The 20,495-nt window shown below is 36.9% G+C and overlaps 1 protein-coding gene across 1 annotated transcript in view; it reads right to left on the minus strand.

The window, feature by feature from the left end:
• Positions 1–415: 415 nt before the first annotated feature.
• The window catches only part of LOC126978748 (uncharacterized), a 48,560-nt gene continuing 28,480 nt past the window's right edge, over positions 416–20,495 (minus strand). The window contains exons 8-11 of the mRNA XM_050827796.1: positions 6,336–6,487; positions 5,698–5,793; positions 3,740–3,907; positions 416–596 (exon numbers count right to left, since the gene is read on the minus strand). Coding sequence (XP_050683753.1) covers positions 469–596; positions 3,740–3,907; positions 5,698–5,793; positions 6,336–6,487 — 544 coding nt within the window. The 3' untranslated portion in view covers positions 416–468. The remainder of the gene's footprint in view (positions 597–3,739; positions 3,908–5,697; positions 5,794–6,335; positions 6,488–20,495) is intronic.

A 20,495-nucleotide genomic window follows, 5' to 3' on the forward strand; every position in this document is an offset into this window, starting at 1 on the left:
TTAATACATCAAAGTGAAAACTGTATTAGTGTAAACTGTAAGTTTTCTGAGTAAGGCTTTTTAAACGTAATATGATTGTATAATATTAAGCCAGGCATTGATATTATCTTTTTAAGGTTCGAATTCAGGAATCATGTTATTCAGGGGCATATTGGTAATACTCACAGTTGTGGCATCATCTTTTCGTGATAAGTTTGTATTCCGTGGTCGCGGCAGAGATGATGGCCCTCTGCCGACCAAAAAATGGCGGGTTGGGATAAGTTTCAAGTGAGGTGATCACTTGCGTTCAAGTGAGCTCCACGACCATTTGTTCAGCGTTAACATACTTTTGTCATACGGTCTTCGTAAAGTTAAATTTTATAATCTTTTGTAGGCTAGTTAGTAGGTTGATAGGTTGTTAATAATACAACAATCAGTTCCGCTGATAGTTTTATTAAATTCGTTCAATGACGTAGTACACAGTCCAGGTCACTTCTTCCGTGGCTCGTCCGGCACATCAAACTCACTGACCTGGGCCTCCACCAGCTGCTTGCTCCTCAACTTGATGACGGCGTGGCTGGGCACGTTGGGGTCCTCCATCTCGAACTCTATCAGGCCTGCCAACAGACAAGGGCGTGTCAGTGTAGTCGTATTACATCTGCCATACATTCCGCACCGCACTCAATACTGTTTATTTATTTATTAGCATCGCCAACGAAATAACTACTAAATAATTACATTAAATCTTATTCTAAATAAGTCTAAATCTAAGTCTAAACTAATCAAAATGAACACAACTTATTTTTCTTAAATACGGCAGAACTAAAATATTACATTAAATGAATATAATAAAATAATTTTTGTTGAACAGCAAATTATATTCCTGTTGCTGGAGTACGGTATGAGGTCAGCTGGCTGCCGCTACGTAATGTGTGAGTATGAACCTAACAATAACTACTTATTGTAAAACATTATTAATGGTCTAATGCAATTGGTTATTGCGCCAACGAGAATCCCAGATGTGGAAGATTATACACCTTTACTATTGGACCTTCTCTTGACCTTACATCCTAGTTTCCGTTGACCCTCCTCTCTGGTCGTCAGACCTCTGCCTGATCCGGAGCACTGTGCCGATCACGCGCCTAGCACGGCCTCGCTTTTGAAGTTTCCTCCGCATGTAGCACTATAGGTCAGCAGAGTACGGGATGAGATGCGGTAAATAATTGCATCCTACCCATGGAGGCAGACCTGTTATTTGCTGGATGAATTAAGCTGATGTCTCCCTTCGATTCTAGATCACTCCTCTAACTGCCACAAACTATATAGTGTATAGCGATATCGAAATTCTTGGCGTCGATATATCGAGCGACGTTCATCCCGCTTGGTGTACTCAGTAAGGTGAGACAGTACTTCACTATCAGGCACCGCCTGCAACTATATAAGGCCAAATTAGGCCTCACATGGAGTACTGTTCTCACCTCTGGGCGGGCGCTAATCAGTACCAGCTTCTTCCATTTGAGCGCCATTGATACAACGAAGAGCGGCTCCAATCATCGACGATCAAATCATCTCCGATCAGCTTGATTCTTTGGCGTTGCATAGGGATGTGGGTTCCCTTTGCATCTTCTATCTCATTTATCACGGAGTGCTCAGAGGAGGTGTTCGGGTTGATTCTAGCGGCGAAATTCCACCACCGGACATTACGTCAAAATAGTAAATACCACCCGCATCATGTTGACGTCTGGTACTCCACAACCGCGCGTTGTGAATGCCAGATGTCGTCACAAAAAGACGAAGGCTGATTCAACAGAACCTTATAAGAATATCAAAGGGGAAGGTCTATGTTTTGGTAACATTTTTCTTTAAACTACACTAAGTGTGAGAGTACACTAATTCAGTATGTTTTTACAACTAAAATGTTTTTAATTGGTTAGACAGCATCAACAATGGAACTATAACAATAACTAGCAATGTACGTAGCCAGTAGCGTAATTACAAACATTCCACGAGCGCCCTTGGCATGTCATACTATACAGGCTGCTCTTACCTAGGTACTAATAAATTTTATTACAAGCTTATTAATTACTAACTCGGTGTGCCGTATTAGAATGTAGAATTGGATAGTGAACGTGTGCACTATCATCACCCACATGATAATAAAATGATAATTTAACAACAGGTTTGGTCATCTCATTATAGAAAATATTTCTATTCAAAGAATAAGGGGCTGATTCACAATGTCCGAGTAAAGTTGCAGATATTTACCTATCTAATAAACACAACACTTGCGGTTTACAATGTATATATAGTGTTATCTAATAGATATCAACACTATCTATGCATTTGTGATTCAGTGGCAAGCATTTGACAAAATAATGTCAATTTATATAATGGGAGCCCAAGAGACTAAATAGGGATTTACTCGAGCGTCGCCATGGGCACCTATTGGATTGTGTAGGTTAGATGCTAAATTAAATGCTAGTTACTGCTCCAATCCTAAGCCCGTGAACGCTGGAGTGCCCCACGTCTGTGTGCAATCTCCCACACTGTTTCTTCTGCATATTAATGATATGTTGGACACCTCCAACATATATTGTTATGCAGACGACAGCACGGGCAATGCCGTATACATGGGCCATGCAGGTCTCTCTAGGGAAATCGTCAACCAGTTCCGGGGGAAACTTGTGTCTTCTATCGAGTCCTCTCTTGAGAAGGTCGCGGAATGGGGTAAATTGAACCTTGTCCAATTTAACCCCCAGAAGACTCAAGTTTCCGCGTTTACCACAAAAAAAAACCATTTGTCGTATCACCGCTCTTCGACAATACTTCTCTTACAGCCTCGCCTAGTATCGGAATACTGGGTCTCGAAATCTCGAGCGATTGCCAATTCCGCGGCAATCTGGAGAGAATAGCCAAATTGGCTTAGAAGAAACTGAGCATCGTAAATAGAGCACGGCAATACTTCAAGTCGGCCCACATTCTAGTGTACAAAGCGCAGGTACGGCCACATATGGAGTACCCCAGTATCAGCTCGATCCATTTGACCCCGTGCAACGCAGAGCAGCTCGAATTGTCGGTGACCCAGTGTTCTGTGAACGGCTGGATCACTTAGCGTTGCGTAGAGACATCGCTTCATTATGTGTCTTCTACCGCAGTTTTAACGCGGAGTGTTCCGAAGAGCTGTTTCGACTGATTCCTGCCGCCGAATTAAACCTTCACACGACACGCTACAAGTCAAGATTTTTGATATTTGAATCGTTAGAAATATTCAGATTAATTTCATAGGTGCTGTTTTCAATGTGTTATCGTTGATTTCAATTGCTATTGCTTCAAATTACTTGGATTCCCCTTTATTATATGACTTGGCATCAGTTAGTCCTGATTATGGACTAATTCACTGAAGCCATATCAATCATCACATAGTCTACACAATGTCATTGCCCCGGGTAGTTTTGGAACTTAAGATCTGCAAGTTATACTTTTGCAGTGGACGTGATAGGATCAATTAGGTGGAGACCATCTGCGTTGGATGCGTTACGCATGAATTCTGGAGACTCGCCCTGTTTAGTTTTAATCATATCAATATATTTACTATTAAGAGAGAGTATAAGTCCATGAAATATCTAATATTTTATGAATACATAGTGAAGTGATACATACAACAGGTGCACATACTGGACGCAGTGGAGGCGGCTGAGTTCTGTCTTTCTTAAGTCGCACGTGTATAATATATTATATTATATGAGGGTCGTCGTCTCACCTCCCTCAGCGAGCACCTCATCCTTGTAGTTGTCCCGCATTGTGCGCGCCAGGATGTTGTGGTAGAAGCTGTTAGCATACAGGCGCACCTCGGGCCCGACGTCCATCTTGGACACGGCGTTCATCAGAACCGTGAGCTTCTGGCGGGCCACCAGTATTAACTTGTCGACTGAAACAGAACAGCGTTCAAACAACAAAAATGTTAAGAGGTCACTTGTAAATTACAAAATATTATATTCTAGATAGTTCGACGACAGTATCATAATATGAAGAGCTCGCTTTGTCTTCAAACATGTTTTCGGGTGACTTGGAGGTGGGACGAGCAGCATCATCGCATTAATAATATTTATTGGTCCATGTGCCATCTGCCATGCTCTAGTATTAGCGCTGCATGGTCTCATAAGTCGATTTCACTGTCGCCCTCGGCTCCTATATAATATTTAAACTGAACCACAAAGTATATTATATAATAATAATAATAATAAACTTTATTGGCAACATAATTACACTGCTAAAATAGGTCATAGTTTATAATATAATAACTTTAACAAACAAGTAATTTTAACGTAAAATATTAGATTAAAATTATAAGTTAACAAAATTATGAACTTAAACTATAAAAACCACTAAAAAATAATTAAAACAGACCTAGTAAAATTAAAATAAATAAAACAATTAGATTGAGGAGCAGTGCAATCACTTTAGTATTGCCAATCGGAGGCCCACTCAGTATACGTCGAGCCTTCAGAGACTCGACACTGATTTTCAGTAGGCACCGTGTTACGCAGCACGGACAGCGACTGCGGTATACAAATACTTCCTACATCTTAAATTACAATTTAAATACATATTTCTACACTAAAAGCAAAATTTTATAACTATATTAGCAAAATAAATAATAAATTTTTATAACACAACTACAGTCATAGTTTATTGTTGAAAAATGTAAACTTCGCGGACACAGGGTATAAAGAGAATAAGAAGAAAGAAAAAATAAAAAATAAATTGGCAATAGACACGTTATTTGGCCATAACAAAAAGGTAATATTAATTTATTTTCCAATATTTTCAGAATAATTTTAAATAATAATAGTCGGTTTGTACAATATGTTTGCATGGGAAAAATATTGTAATTTCAATTTGTAAAGATACAGGGTGTTTCAAGTAATGCTACTTTATGTATTATAAATTGAAGTTACTGTTTTTCTAATACTTATGGGTTATTGATTGCTTAATTGTTTCTGAAATAAAAGAGTCTTATATTTTAATTTGAAACTCGAAGTTGTTTTCAGGTCACAGAGAGGAGGTGGCAAGTCATTCCAATATTTAGTGGCTGTAAACTTGAAACTACCCCGGAAAGCTGCACTCCTGTGTAACGGCATTTGTAATCTATCTATACTTAGATGCTCTTGTGACGTATTCACTATTATTATCTTTCAACCAATGTAATTTACTATAAAGATATAGCGGCACTTTATACTTTATTATATTGAAAAGAAGCGAAACAAAGTGTAAATGCATACGATAATCCATTTTTAAAATTTTATTTTTATTTAAATAAGGTGTTACGTGAGCACGCCGTGGAATGTCGAAGCAGTAGCGTGCACATGCGTTTTGCACACGTTGTATTAAATTCTTAGTATGTGGAAGTAAGCGTGGCCCTACTACTGTATCAGCATAATTAAACTTGGATATTGAGTGGAGGCTGCTGCCATGTACGGATAGTCAATCATACATAAGGTATCAAGCAATTGTTATTATTACGAATTCTCCTAAGTTACTATAACAATTCTACTTTGTATTAATTTAAAAGTATTTCTACTGTACTTATTTGCAGTTTGTGTAGTTTGATGTATCTACTAAAGATACTCAAAGCCTTTACTTTTGATCAGGTAAGAAGCCACTGGCACTTGACAATCACCTGCATCTCGCTATACCACGTATTATAACAACACTAACAATCAGATTCCAAATCAGGGATGGGCTGTATCTGGTCTTCTACCGCATACTTGATAGCCTGTGGAACAGTATCCGGCCTGGGTGCATTGGGGGCGCCTGTTGGTAACATAATATTAATATTATTACTGACACTAAGTTTCTATATATATTATTATGCATTTGAAATTCAAAATAGCTGTGTTTATAATAATTTGTAATTTCAGCTCCTAGGTTGAACCTTACGTATCTCCGAAACACTGAGCAGGCTGGGGAACACTGAGCAGGCTGGGCAACACTGAGCAGGCTGGGGAACACTGAGTAGGCTGGAGAATACTGAGCAAGCTGGGGAACACTGAGCAGGCTGGTGAACACTGAGCAGGCTGGGGAACACTGAGCAGGCTGGAGAACACTGAGCAAGCTGGGGAACACTGAGCAGGCTGGAGAACACTGAGCAGGCTGGTGAACACTGAGCAGGCTGGGGAACACTGAGCAGGCTGGGGAACACTGAGCAGGCTGGTGAACACTGAGCAGGCTGAAGAACACTGGGCAGGCTGGGGAACACCATACCGCACTAGCGGAACGGAAGCTAACAAGGATAAAATGATGACAGACATATTATATGTTTATTGGACTACATCATACAATATGTTTATACAAACCGACACTCGACAAAAGCTGATTTATTTGTTGCAAAGAAGTTTTCATTTCTATTATGAGTTTTCCTTTTTCATCCAGTGCTCTTGTTAAGTTTTTCTCTTCTTTATACTCGGCATCTATTTCAGCTTTTAATTGCTTTTTTATTTTTACGTATCTAGAATGGAAAAAAATATTAATCATAATATTATTCGCAACTTATCAATTCTCTTTACCTTAATTACAACACTTAACATATTAACATAAAGTAACCACCATTGGCAGAAGATCCGCGTTGGTTGGTGACGCCGATGCGCTACAGTTCGATCCAGACAGGCAACGCGAGCACACGTGCCGCGTTATCTGTCCTCCTTCGAATATTTTATTACCTGCGTTATCGCACTATCTGCTCAGGCTACCTACGCTAGTTATTGTTATCGCGCGCTATTGTTCGGGACTCTTTGAGTCTCGCACCTGCTACGTTCCTTCGTATAACGTAGCTGTTATTATCAGTGTTAATTTCCCGGTTGTACGATCGTGATAGTTAGCACCAGTGTTTGTGTTTCGCGATTCTGCACGCTAATCGTGTGTGTTTGTGTGTTGCAGTTCGTGCCGTGTGTGTTTTCCCCGCGGGGGCCTGCACAGCGTGCATCAGGATTCCGGCCCAGCCAGGCTACGACGGTCATCAAACCTAAGTCTTAGGCATAATTTTTAAAATCAATTTCTTTTAAGTTTTCCATTACTTTTATTATCATTAACATTTTTATTAATGTACAAGTGTACAACTTAACCATAGTTGTCCACATAGTATTATATTCCCCCTCTGCCTCACTCGGGCAGCGGGGTTTGTTGCCCATTTATTCTATATTAAAATCAAGCAACCATGGCTTCACCAATGGTTCCCGACGAGGGATTTTTCAGCGCTCTACTCGATAGGTTGTTTATGGAGAAGATCGCTCCACTAATGACCGATAAAATAGATAGGGCAGTGGATGCCGCTATTAAAGCGAAATTCAAAAAATATAACGGCTCGTCATCTGAGATTTCGGGTTCCGACGGGGAATCCGAAATGGAGTTAGGTCATGTCTCCGACTCAAGTTCCGTGGCCTCGGTCAAACCGAGGGAAGTGATCACCAGATCGGCCCGTCCGCCTGTCCTTCAGGCGTACTTTAACGCTTAGGCGCGCCCGGTGACACCTAAGGTCGCCGCCGCAACCAAGGACAGCACGAAAGCCCTTCAGGCTTCCGGTCCATCACCGGCCCAACCGATAGAAACCGCTCTGCCGTCGAGAGCAGAGGGCGTCGCGTCGGATGCTGACGGCTTCATCACCGTCAGTCGCAAGAAGAAGCGCGGTCGCGAATAGCCTTCTTTAGATGATACGCTGGCTAAGAAAGCCGCGGCCACGACTGGCTCCACTCCCGCGTCCGTGCCCGCTAAAGCCCGCGTACCGCCTCCGACCAAGCGCCCGCCTCCTATTTTTATAGGAGACTGAGGCCGCTGGTTGGTCATCAACAATAAGATCCCGAAGACGCTCTCCTTCCAGGCGAGAGCGTACCAATCTCTGATCAAATTAGAGACTAAAGAGGAAGCGGACCACCGCGCCTTGACATCTCTTCTTAGAGAGCTGAGTGTGGGTTTTCACACTTACGCCCTGCCTGAGGAGAAGCGTCTGAGGGTCGTGCTTAGGAACATCCCCAGAGAGATAGACGAGGCCGACATTCTGTTGGACCTCAAATAGCCGGGCTAACCAGCACACGAGGTGCACCGTATGCGCGGCACCATCACCAAACAACCATTCAACATGGTTCTCGTCGTCCTCGACCTCACGCAAGAGGGATAGGACATATTCAACATTAAATTGGTTTGCTCTCTTCAGGGCATCCGGGCCGAAGCTCCTCGCAACCGCGGGGGGCCTGGTCAGTGCCACATATGCCAGTCATACGAGCACTCGGCTCGCAACTGCGAACACACTCCGAGGTGTGTGAAGTGCCTCGGCAAACACGGCACGCCAGAGTGCCCTCGACCGGCGCAATGCGCGGAGCCCCCGGCCTGTGTCTTGTGCGGGGAGAAGGGGCACCTCGCGAGCTATCGCGGGTGTCAACAATTCAGTTACACAATCACAAACACACTCCACAAACAGACACAAACACAAACATACATGCACACAAACATTTACACTACTTACATACATACAAACATACATACATACACTCATAAACACATACATATACACTTACATACATAACACAAAACATCACCACACTCGCCGGCGAGTGAGTTCTTCTCATCTTTTCATCCTTCATCTTCATTTTCATTCTCTCTCCTTCCCACAAGCACACAGCCGGTCCGAGGTTCGAGTCTCCTTAGGAGACGCCCCGCGACTGAGTACACTCGAGTCCGACGGAGTAAATACGTAACTGTATTTACTCCTCTCAAAAAAAAAAGATCCACCGAGATGCGTAGATACTACTTTGAACTGTCTACGCGCCACTGGGTCACGACCCTACCACTCACCGGAATAACCAATTACAATATAAGCATCTAATCTCTAGGTTATCTCAGTTAATTGTTTCAGGTTCCAAATAATATACACACGTCATTGCTTCTTCATATTAATATTATATATTATACTAGAACTATAAAGTCCCAGCCGTTATACAAAGTCATCAATAAATAAATCACTAATCAAGTATTGCTAACCTTATTATTTAATAGTATATATATAAAATTCAAATTCAACAAATTTAATATAAAATTAAACATTGAACTCCTCCGAAACGGCTTGACCGATTCTCATGAAATTTTGAATGCATATTGGGTAGGTCTGAGAATCGGACATCTATTTTTCATCCCCCTAAATGTTAACGGTGGTCCACACAATTTTTTTTTTATTTTTTTTTAAATTTGTTTTATTATGAGTCAGCATTAAAAAATACATACAACTTCAAATTTTCACCCATCTACGATCAACAGTTACTTTTGTATCACGATTTTAATATCGGCAATACAACGTTTGCTGGATCAGCAAGTATATATATAATTAGGAGTTTTCCTTAAAAACTTATAAAAAACCTTGAAATAGAGAAAATTTCTTGCATCTCTTCTTCTTTCTCAGGGTGCCATTTGTTTCCGAAGCGGTCTAATGCATTTCATAGACATCAAAAAGGGTTTTATAAAGAAATTTTAAGAACATTCTCAGGGAGTTTCGGAGATTATAAGTGAAAATTTGTATATCTAGGCAACCGGTTACTTAAATTAAATTTAATAATTTTTTTGCGATATGGCCGTCTATAACCATAATTGTAATATTATGGTCGTCTTTAATCATAATATACACTTAACATATCTTAATATAATATGTGTTATTTGTTCTTCATATAAACTGCCAGTCTATCATAAAAACTGGTCGCGTGCTGCACCATGCTCGAGACATTCAATTATGACCCGACCCTTTTAAGATCCTTGGAAAGGGAAGCCCATGTTTCCGGTTGAACGACTCGCCCTGATTTTCTTACTGGTTCCAGATGATGCTTTATGCTGTAATTTTCTTTCTTGTTGATTTCAACTATTGAAAAAATTTAATTTTACGCTTTACTACGAACTATCTTAAATACAATTATTTAAGCTGGAAGAACTTATTAAGTAAGGTTATTTTTAATTTAGTTCTAGATGTAGAAAATAAATCTAGATCTACGTCATTTAACAAGTCGTTATAACTTCTGCTGGATCTAGTAATGAAGCTATTTGCACGATAGTTACACCTCGCCATGGGAGTATGTAAAAGACAAAAAAAGGTTGCTCAATTGTAAAAAAAAATCTCATCCGTAAACAATTTTTTTCTGTGACCTCTCTTTGCGCACCGCTTCAGTAGCTGTTTCAATTTTCTTTTTAAATATCAGTTAAGAAATGACCAGTACTCTTTAGGCTGCAAGTCCGCTTAGGATTCTTGAAAATCCCAATAATTCTGAGCGGCATCACATATATTTATATGTGCTGCATCCATTATTAATATTCCATATATATATATATGAGTTAGTAAGCAGATATATATATAATATATGACAATAATGTATACTGTACTATGTAATATGTATGATACACCCATGTGTTGCCAGTAGTAAGATGATCAATAAATAAAACGATCTCTTCAGATTCATCAAATTTATTCTCTTGGCCTTCAATCGCGAATTATTATTTTTTGTTGCACTTATTCACCATTTTTGTAGCAAATCAAAGAATATGTAATAGTACAAGTTAAAATTTAATATAAAATAGAATTTATTCGATAAGTAGTATGATTTATAAAGTCATTGATGCTATATCTCTTATTCAATATGGTTTTCGGTTGCTCTCGACGAGGCGCTGCGGCCGACTGATCACTGATGGAAGGCGAGAGCCGTGTAATAGCCGGCCCCCCGCAATTCACTGGACGTTTTTCATAAATGTAATTTTTGTTGCAAAATAAATACTCTTTCGCAAAAAAATAAAACCGTAATCATGTGGAGTATTTATTAAGGCACATATAGACGAAGTTTCATTGAAAAATATTAAATACTAGCTGACCCAGCAAACGTTGTAGGATTGCTATATAAACTAATAAGAAAAAATTTGGGGTATAAAAATTAGATGACGACCGATTCTCAGACCTACCAAATATTATCAAATCGTACATAAAATGTATCGTACTTCAATCATTATTTTATTCGATTGTCATCTTGCATATTATTCTGTTCCATCCACAGTTAATCTACCAACGATAGTTGACTAAAATTAAGTATATGTTTTACCTCCTGAGTTAGAAGTTAGAAAGCTATAAAAATTTTAAGTAATTATTCATTTTAAACTATTCTCTCAATTTGATTTCTGAACGACTGGGGACACAACAAAAGAAAAACAAAATACTTGTTTTTATTTAATTCCGAGCATTTTCATATTTATTCACCTTTTAAACCTTCTCTGGACTTCCACAAATAATTCAATACCAAAATTAGCCAAATCGGTCCAGCCGTTTTCGAGTTTTAGCGAGACTAACGAACAGCAATTCATTTATATATATATATAGATTAAGGGAATGAAATTGTTTTTTCCATAGAAATATCTGTCTAAAAATGAAGATTTAGAGTAAGCTTTGCGAATTTATTGTATCGAGTTAAGTCAATTATGTTTCGACTCTCTACACTTACTTACTTGAATCCTAAATTTATGATTGCCATAAAAATATTTGAAATTAAATGTTTGATGAAAATACAGTTGATAGAATTATAATATAATAAAAACGTGTCCCTCGACAGAAGTAATAACTTAAACTTATCTAAGTTGAACTATTTAATATTGCTAAAATGTAAGGAAAGGTTATTTATTAATAAAATATTTTATTGATTATAAAATATATTTTATTCTTAGTTATATATAATTCTTGAATATGTACATTAGAATTTTGTGTATGTATGTTACCTATTAGTATCAGAATTTAATCCTATAAAAGTAACAATTGGTTAGAGTGAGAGAGGAGGAGCCTGTCTACTGCTGCCATATGCGTGAGAGAAAGGGAAGCCAGACAGACTGGCGACGTAACGTTAGCGTTACGTTACGAAACGGTTTACCTTCCCATAAGAAGTTATCACTTCAATTAACAATGGTGTAGTGTAGTGTACACCAAACTGATTGTCAACTTGATCTCGTTCTATAATTACTCACAAAACCGCAGGCAATTAAAATTTGCATAAAAATAAAACGAAAAGTTAACTTAAGAAAATAAAACAATAAGATATTATTAGGCCGTACATACTTATGATCTCTAAATAATAATTATGTTCGATCTAATCAGGTGTGAACAGAACAGTGTCAACAAACACGTCAAGTGACAGAATAATAATTACATTTTAGTTTAACTTTACAAGTCTCTCGGTATAATGTGACTTGACATTAATTTATTTAGATTTTACTCGAACAAATATAGCTTAAGCGAATAGTTAGTTAGTTAGTTACTGTAAACAGGCTCATATTTCAGCTCAAATATTAAACATTCAATTATTTAGTAGGTACATTATATTTTCCAAGAACCTAAGTACATGAAATTTCCTTTCGAAGAAGTTAATATATTTTTTTTAATTAGTAAAGTTATTTAGTAAATATTGTGTTAATTTAATTAATCATTATTTACACTATCTTTAGTAAAACTATTAATTCAAATTCAAAAAACACTTTATTCATGTAGGTCACAAAAATCACTCTTATGAATGTCAAAAAAAATATATAAATATTGTTTCTTATTGAATTTACCGCTACTTCGTAAAGAGTTGAGCTAATGAGAAGAAGTAGCAAGAAACTCATTGCCACTCTTTTAAGTCAAGATTTACATTTTAGTTGTTTTACAAATCATTTCAATTACAATATATGCAAAGTGACGCAACAAAATACTCAAAAGTCAAAAACTGAAAGGCTTACATGAGTAAGTCAAAAAAAGAAAAAAAAAGTAAATTAATACTTATAAACACAAGAGTTATTGAGTATAGTAGATGCATCAATCCACACATACCGTAAATAAATAGAGGCATTATGTGAGCATTTCATAAAATAAAATATATAATAACTTTAACTTTAAAGGAAATAATAATAATAAAAAAAAACTCATCAAGCAGACCTCCCGGTAACAAGAGCATGACGCATGGACCAGCCATCGCCTCCCTCGACCATATCCCTAAAGGAAGGGAACGACCCGCCCCACGTCGCCGCCATAATCGTGACATGTGTGTACATTGAATATAAAAAATAATATACAGCAATATAAAAAACTAGAGGCCTAAAACTAGATTTTTTATTTTTTTACCTGTTTGTGTCTCGTTGTATGTTGTTGTAGACTAATGTCAGAAGCGGATCACCTATTTGAAATAGTTCTCACCGACTACGAGACAACGTGACTACGAGACGACGAAACGACGAGACGACGAGACGACGTGACGAAGTTTCAACGAGACGAGGTGATGACGAGACGAGACGATGTGACGATGAGACGAGACGATGTGACGATGAGACAAGGTGACGACGAAACGACGAGACGACGAGACGGCGAGACGACGAGACGACGTGACGAAGTTTCAACGAGACGAGGTGACGACGAGACGAGACGATGTGACGATGAGACGAGACGATGTGACGATGAGACAAGGTGACGACGAGACGACGAGACGACGAGACGACGTGACAACGCAACGTATACAAGCTTTGAAACACTTTCTTGACGTTGTCTTGTTTATGCTATATTTTAATGAGTTCTAAATATATTATGAGGCGCTTAATTAATTATAATGATGAAATAAAAAGATTTCAGAGTTAGAAAATTCTAGATTTAAAAATGTACAACATTGCATTGTTTGATAAATACCTAAAAGTTTGATAAGTTCCCACGTGGAAGTAACTCTGCAGGAATAACTCACTAAATCAATGCTGTGTTTGGACAGGATACGAGATTACCATAATTAATGATGAATTGCTTATACCATAGAAGACCATGTGCACCAAAAATAAACGTCGAATTCATTTAAATTGATGTTTTTATTAGAAATAGGATTTTGAAAAGCAATTTACGCATCTAAAAGTACAAATACATCAAAAATATTTGGGTCAAATCGTTCCACATCATCATCGCACAAATACATGGCCCAATAAAATACCTTCTAACTGGACTTAGCCGACTAGTGGGCATAACAAGTTTGTATATTTTCCTGGTGTTAACGTTATGATTACCACAGTTTCTAGAAAATTTGATTTGCCTGTCTTCAAACATAGTCAAGAATATTTTGAGAAGCAACACAACAAAATAATATATAATATAATGGTATATCAGCGTTTATACTACCAGTCAGCCCGGTAAAGCCTGACCAATTTTGGTTTTTACAAAGTAAGCTAGTAGCTAGATCTTAGATTAGGTATTGGTCTCCGCTGCGCTCCAACTAGATATCGCACTACCTAAGAACAAAAGCTTTCTATTACGGAAACTATTAGATGCTTATGTGCGTGACATCTTGACACTCAATGGCATATTTCAAATAATGTAACATACGCTTCGTGTTATTTTACATTGAAATTAATAAAATACAAAATACTTACAGATTATATGTCTTTCTTATTTCTTGTAGCATTATTTTTACAAAGTTTTACTTAGTATGCGACCCGGCATTTTAGTTTCAATTATTAGGTAACTGTGTAACGTCTCACACATTGGTCGAGACTGGCTCGATTACGCCCACTTGGGCGCACTATAAGTTGCCGCACACCGCCTCACACATTCTATTGCAACACCAGAGCAATCACAGGAGCATTGCCGGCCTTGAAGGAAGGCGTACGCCCTTATTTTCTGTTAGCTGTTTTATTTGAGATTTCTAGCTACTGGTGACACCTATTCTTCATTGTATTTGCATCGGATATCAAAGGCAAAATGTAGTCAATGCATTATTCATGCTTGAGAGACGATTATACTTTTATCGAAAGAATATCCTAATATAAGCCGAGATAAATATTGCTAATAAAGCTTATGTCTTTGACCTCTCGTCTTTTTCACTAAAAAAAGCGGTCTGTCCGGTAAATGATTAAAACTTTATCCACCAAGCATGGATAAAGTATAAAACTTGTTTTAAATAAGTATTATACATAAACTTCAATAAAATTAACAGTACTTGTTAAATACATGTATGTTTTATGTTGGTGTGAACGCCATCAATGTATCAGACTGTATCAAACATGTCTCAGACCTATATGTTTTGCAACACAGTGTGAACGCTAGAATGTTTCAGACAATTGCAATACATGTTAAAAACAAATAATTATGTTTTGTCAAGTATTCTACAAGTTTTGTATAAAACAAGTTTTTGAATTGTTTCTTGGTGTAAAGGAGAGGTTAGAAATTAAAACCCATATGTATTATTATAACAGAAACACATCTAAAACCAACGATTACCGATAGTCTTGTGGATATGTAAATATTAACATACATATAAAAAAAGTTATATGCGTTTTAGACACGACAGACAGAAAGGGACTGCTCCCAAGCAGTAGTTATTTATGTATCACACAAACTTTGTGGTATGACTATACAGGAAAATCTTCAATCAACTTATAACCAATATGCAGATGTTGAAGCTCTTTGGTTGATAGTAAAATATGGTCACTTCGAAATTTTGGTTATTGAGAATACTGACCGACTATAACTATTTAGTACTATCAAGGAAGCACCAGAGGATAGAACTCCCTTATTTATTATGGGGGATCTTAACCTCCCAGATTTAAAATGGCCACTGTGTGATGTAGATGTCAATTATTACATCAAACTATATGCGGAATTTGTAGATATGTATACTAATAGTAAGCCGAGTCAGTAGGTGTTAAGTATAACTAGAAAACGGAATAAAGAGGAATCCTTGTTGGACTTGATTCTCTGTATTGAGAATAATCTTTGTATTAAAGTTGAATACCATCTAAATATAGGTAAGGGTGATCACATTGTACTTGTAGCCACAATAGAAACACGAAATCAGCTGACTTCGAAGCACCTCAGATACTCTCAAAGGCGGACTACTTCAAGACCAATTTTGTGGCAATGAGTGAGAAACTTATAAAAACAGGATTTTGGATTTAAATTGCACAGATGTTGACCAAGCTTGGACTAACTTTACAAGAATAACTCACGATGCTACTGCACATGTACCAGTAACCAAAAGATGCACCAATCAAACAGTTAATAACCATGGATTAAGCAGCAAGTACTATTAGATATGATATTAATTTATAATATTAAATAATAAAATAGTGTGTTTAGTTAAGAAATTAAGAATGGAGTTTGAAAGAGAATTGTTAATAGTGGTCCTAAATCCTTTTACTCCTATGTACGCAAGCAGTTTTCTCCTGCAGTATCGGTTCCTCCATCTCTAAAGAATGATGCTATGATGATGTATGCCAAACATTTTGAAAAAAAAATATACTGTAGAGCCACCTAACACATCAATTCCATGCATAAAATGCCGCGCATTGATAAAGCTATTGAAAGAGTCACAATCTCATCAGATATCTGTGTGTAAATTTAAAAAAATGTGATACAACAACAATGGGGCCAGATTGCCCCAAAACAAGAAAGGGGATAAATGCCTGGCAGCTAACTACCGGCCTATTGGCCTGACAAGTATAGTCGGCAAGACTATGGAAAAAAATATATTTGGAGAACATTATTATTGAAGAACAAATGGATTTGTTCCAAAGATAACCACTGTGACAAATTTGCTTACTTGCCTTGACATTTGGACAAATAACCGGAATAATAACCAACCAACTGATACTACATTGTCTGTCCTTCAGCTATTAAGTTCAATGACCTCAGTTATGTTGTGGCCAGTAGTGCAATATCAGATGCGTTAATTCATCATTTGCAAAGACAGTTTGGCGTTGCGGTATACAAGACTGCCCAAACTCTTAAAAAGTTGAAATTCCGTGGTTCAAATATCGGCCGAGAATAACATTTTATTATTTGATTTATTTTAGTATATTCTTATTACAAATAAAATATGAAGTTTGCGTGTTGCAAGTTGACAACAAGTAGCAGTGGTGAGATTATCACTTGCACTAAATGTAGACAAAATTATCATGTTCAGTGCCTCTTTGTAACTGATAATAAAAAGGAATTAAAAAATGAGTTGGAGAAACATTGGATGTGCCTGGAGTGCTCTTTACTGTTACCCAGGCCAACAAACAACGATAATACCCCTATACGTAGTAGTGGTGTCATTAATAAGTCAAATGAAAATATAAATTTTAAAAGAGGTGGTAGCTCATTTTCGCGTATTCATATGGACACGTCATGTGAAGAAGCCGAAAATGATAACAATTTACTGGAGTTAATTAGGACGGTTGTCACATCGGAATTTTCCAGCTTGAAGGATGAATTTAAATCAGCACTTGTTCCACTCAAAGATGAATTAATATCGATTCGACAGGATTTCAATTGTATAAAGGAATCTTTGGAGTTCTTTAATTCAAAATTTGACAGTCTAATTTTACGTATTGAAAAATGTGAAAAAGAATTAAATGTTATCAAAAGTTATCTGTAACTTTTCACTATGCTGATGATTTGATGCATTGTACTACGTACACTTCTTCTTTTCATCACTATAGATGTGTGACTGCAAAAGCCTATCGCATGCTTGGGTTTGTTCTTAGAGTCAATAAAGATTTTAAAGATATTACCACCCTGATTCTTCTATTTAATGCATTTGTTCGCTCTTTACTTGAATTAGACTCGGTTATTTGGAATCCTCATTACAAAGTCCATATTAGCATATCCATATAGCATTTAAAATTTAGGTGTTCCGCTATCAATCAATGTGTTCATAACTTAATCTCTCTGGAAAAACGTTGTAAGGTAAAGGATCAAACATTTCTGCTAAAATTACTTCATAATATGATTGACTCTCCACTTCTTAATTGCCTTAATTTCCGATATCCAAAACAATCTTCGCGAATTAAATCTTTATTTAATTTACATACTACACGCACTAACTATGCACAAAATGCCTCCATTCATCGTTCTTGTTTAGTATACAACAAAGAATTCTGTTCAATTGATTACTTTTCAGGTGTCGTTACAGAAGTTGATTGAACAAATTAAGAAAATGTCTTTGTTTTAATTTATTCTTATTAGTATTAAATAACATTGCATCGCTTTATTTACTTAAAAATGTATGCTATTATTATTAATATTATTACTAAAACCATCTATAATTTTCTTTAAAGATTTTATTATTGTCAATTCAATATATTTAATTAATATTTATTATTTTCATTACAAATAGGAACTTTTAAATTGTAATTAATTTGCTCGCATTTTTCTATTCATTCGCATATTTAATTGTGGAAACTTTTATGGTCAGTGATTTATATTTTATGTTTTATTTTTTAAGTGTATTAAGTTGTACTGTTTGTTTCCCGAATAAAATAAAATAAATAAATAAAAAAATAACAATTTATTATCAAATAACACAAAAATATTTCCATTAACACCCACAAATAAATACAATCATTTTTATACAAACCATTTTTAGCAAAAATTCACATTTTTATCCTCCGAAATTTCGACTAGAAACCTCATACCTATTATAAGTCACATGACCTCGCCAGAACCAACATTAACGCGGCAAGCAAGAATGCAGACAGCTGCCGATAAGCTCTCTCACTACGGCTTACCTATAGCGCTAGTCATTCGCACCTATACATAATTTTGGTGATCGAATCACCTGGCAGGTAGAAAGTCCCACTGAAATGATCTGTTTTTTGAGAATCTTTTTAGTTGGAAATAAAAAAAAAATAGAAATAAAGTTTCAAGTTAACTTACATACATTTTTTATATTTTTTGCTAAATATTTTTGCACGCGTCTGGTAATGTTAAAGCCCCGACAAAATCGTCTGACTTATTTTTTCTTTTATTCTTCAAAAATACAACTATAACATATAAAAATTGCCTATTGCCTGTAAAATATTTTATGAAAGAAATAAATAATAATTTTAAAAATTTTGGGGGTTCATTTAGCACCGCTACTCACCAGCCAAGTCTGCAGCCCCGATTTGGGGTATAATATGAGAGGCATGGAACAATTTTTCAGCTCCCCTCAAATACCTACCCAAAAATTGGTGCCAGCTCTGCTGCTGTAAGCGATGCTGTGTTATCCACGTTACAATTAAAGCTGAAATACATTATTCTCTTCATAGAAGGAATAGGCCTATACGAGACGGCATGCAGCACCATGCATTGGGAAAGTATACAAGAAAAGAAGCCCTCTCGTGTGGCTCAGCCTGACACACAAATAATCAAAGTATTCATTCAGAAACGACTGGAAGCTTAAAACAACAAAAAAAACGCCTACTAATATTTATTGTTATAATAATGATTTAATTTTTTTTTTTTTTGCTGTTCCAATTGTTTATATGCCTGTTCTCTTATAGGATTACTTCGCCACAGAAATAAGATTTGTTGTTGTTGCTAAAGGGACGAAGAAATATGTCTCTGTTACCATTAATTAGGGAACATTTTCGTATTTGCTCATTTAAATATGTGGAACTTGGAAATCTTCCCATCATTTAACAATAATTTTCAACTATTTCAATATAGTCTTAAGTTTTTAGTTTTATGGTAGTACTTACCCATACATTACGAGTACCAACCTGAAAAAAATGACGAATGACGACGAATTATAAAAACTTGGTTTCTAGTACCTAAAAGTAAGCCTTTCCAAGCTAGCTTCAAGCCAAACAGTCACAACAACAACCATCACAATAACATTGTACTACGCCCTTCACTGGGCGCAAGCTGGTGAGTTATCTGGACACAGGATAGAAGGTTCGTGAAGACGGCTTCGAACTAGACACGACTGATGGATAAAAAATTTAAAAAAAAAAAACATTTTTTTTCCAGATTACGATCTTTTGTTAGTAAACTTATTAACTAATTGTGGTAGTAATTATAAGTACGAAGATACATATTTATTTTTATAATATGGCCACCATACGGACAGCCCCGCTGTCGGCTACCGCCTTCAGATAACTGTAAGGAGATACCTACTACTGCCTCGTAATCGGCGGAGAAGAGAAGTCGCTTTTTTGCGTAGAATTAAAGCTATCGACCTCTGCGTGTGCAGACAAAGCTGAGGCGCTACAAAAATGTGGCAGCTTCAACAGTGCTCTGAAGGCGTTGTTATACTGGACTCCCAGGGCGCTTTATTAGTGTAGCACGCATACGGGCTACTGGGGTAGAGCGATGTACAGTACAAAGAGTTATTTATACTGCTGTCGAGCTACGCGCGAATCTGCGTGCTAACATATTCGCTCGAACCAACAGCGCCCTGTGTTCCCTCTCCATATTATCTACATCATCTTTTAAATCTTCGGTTCTGCCTAAGAAAATTAAATTCCTCTACTCCTTTACTAAAACGATACACACTACTAAACGATGAACTAGAGGTTCATTGATGGTACGTACGTACGTACTACATTTGTTACGAGCTTTAATTAAATACCATGACCTCACTTTTCATTGTATTGTATAGGAGACCATGTAGACCAGCATAATACTCACTGACTTTAAAGAGTTATCTGAGCGCGCTTATATTATTTGCACATCCTGTTTTGTTGTTATACCTTCTTGCTTT

The sequence above is a fragment of the Leptidea sinapis genome, chromosome Z (assembly GCF_905404315.1).
Source record: "Leptidea sinapis chromosome Z, ilLepSina1.1, whole genome shotgun sequence".
Lineage (NCBI taxonomy): Eukaryota > Metazoa > Arthropoda > Insecta > Lepidoptera > Pieridae > Leptidea > Leptidea sinapis.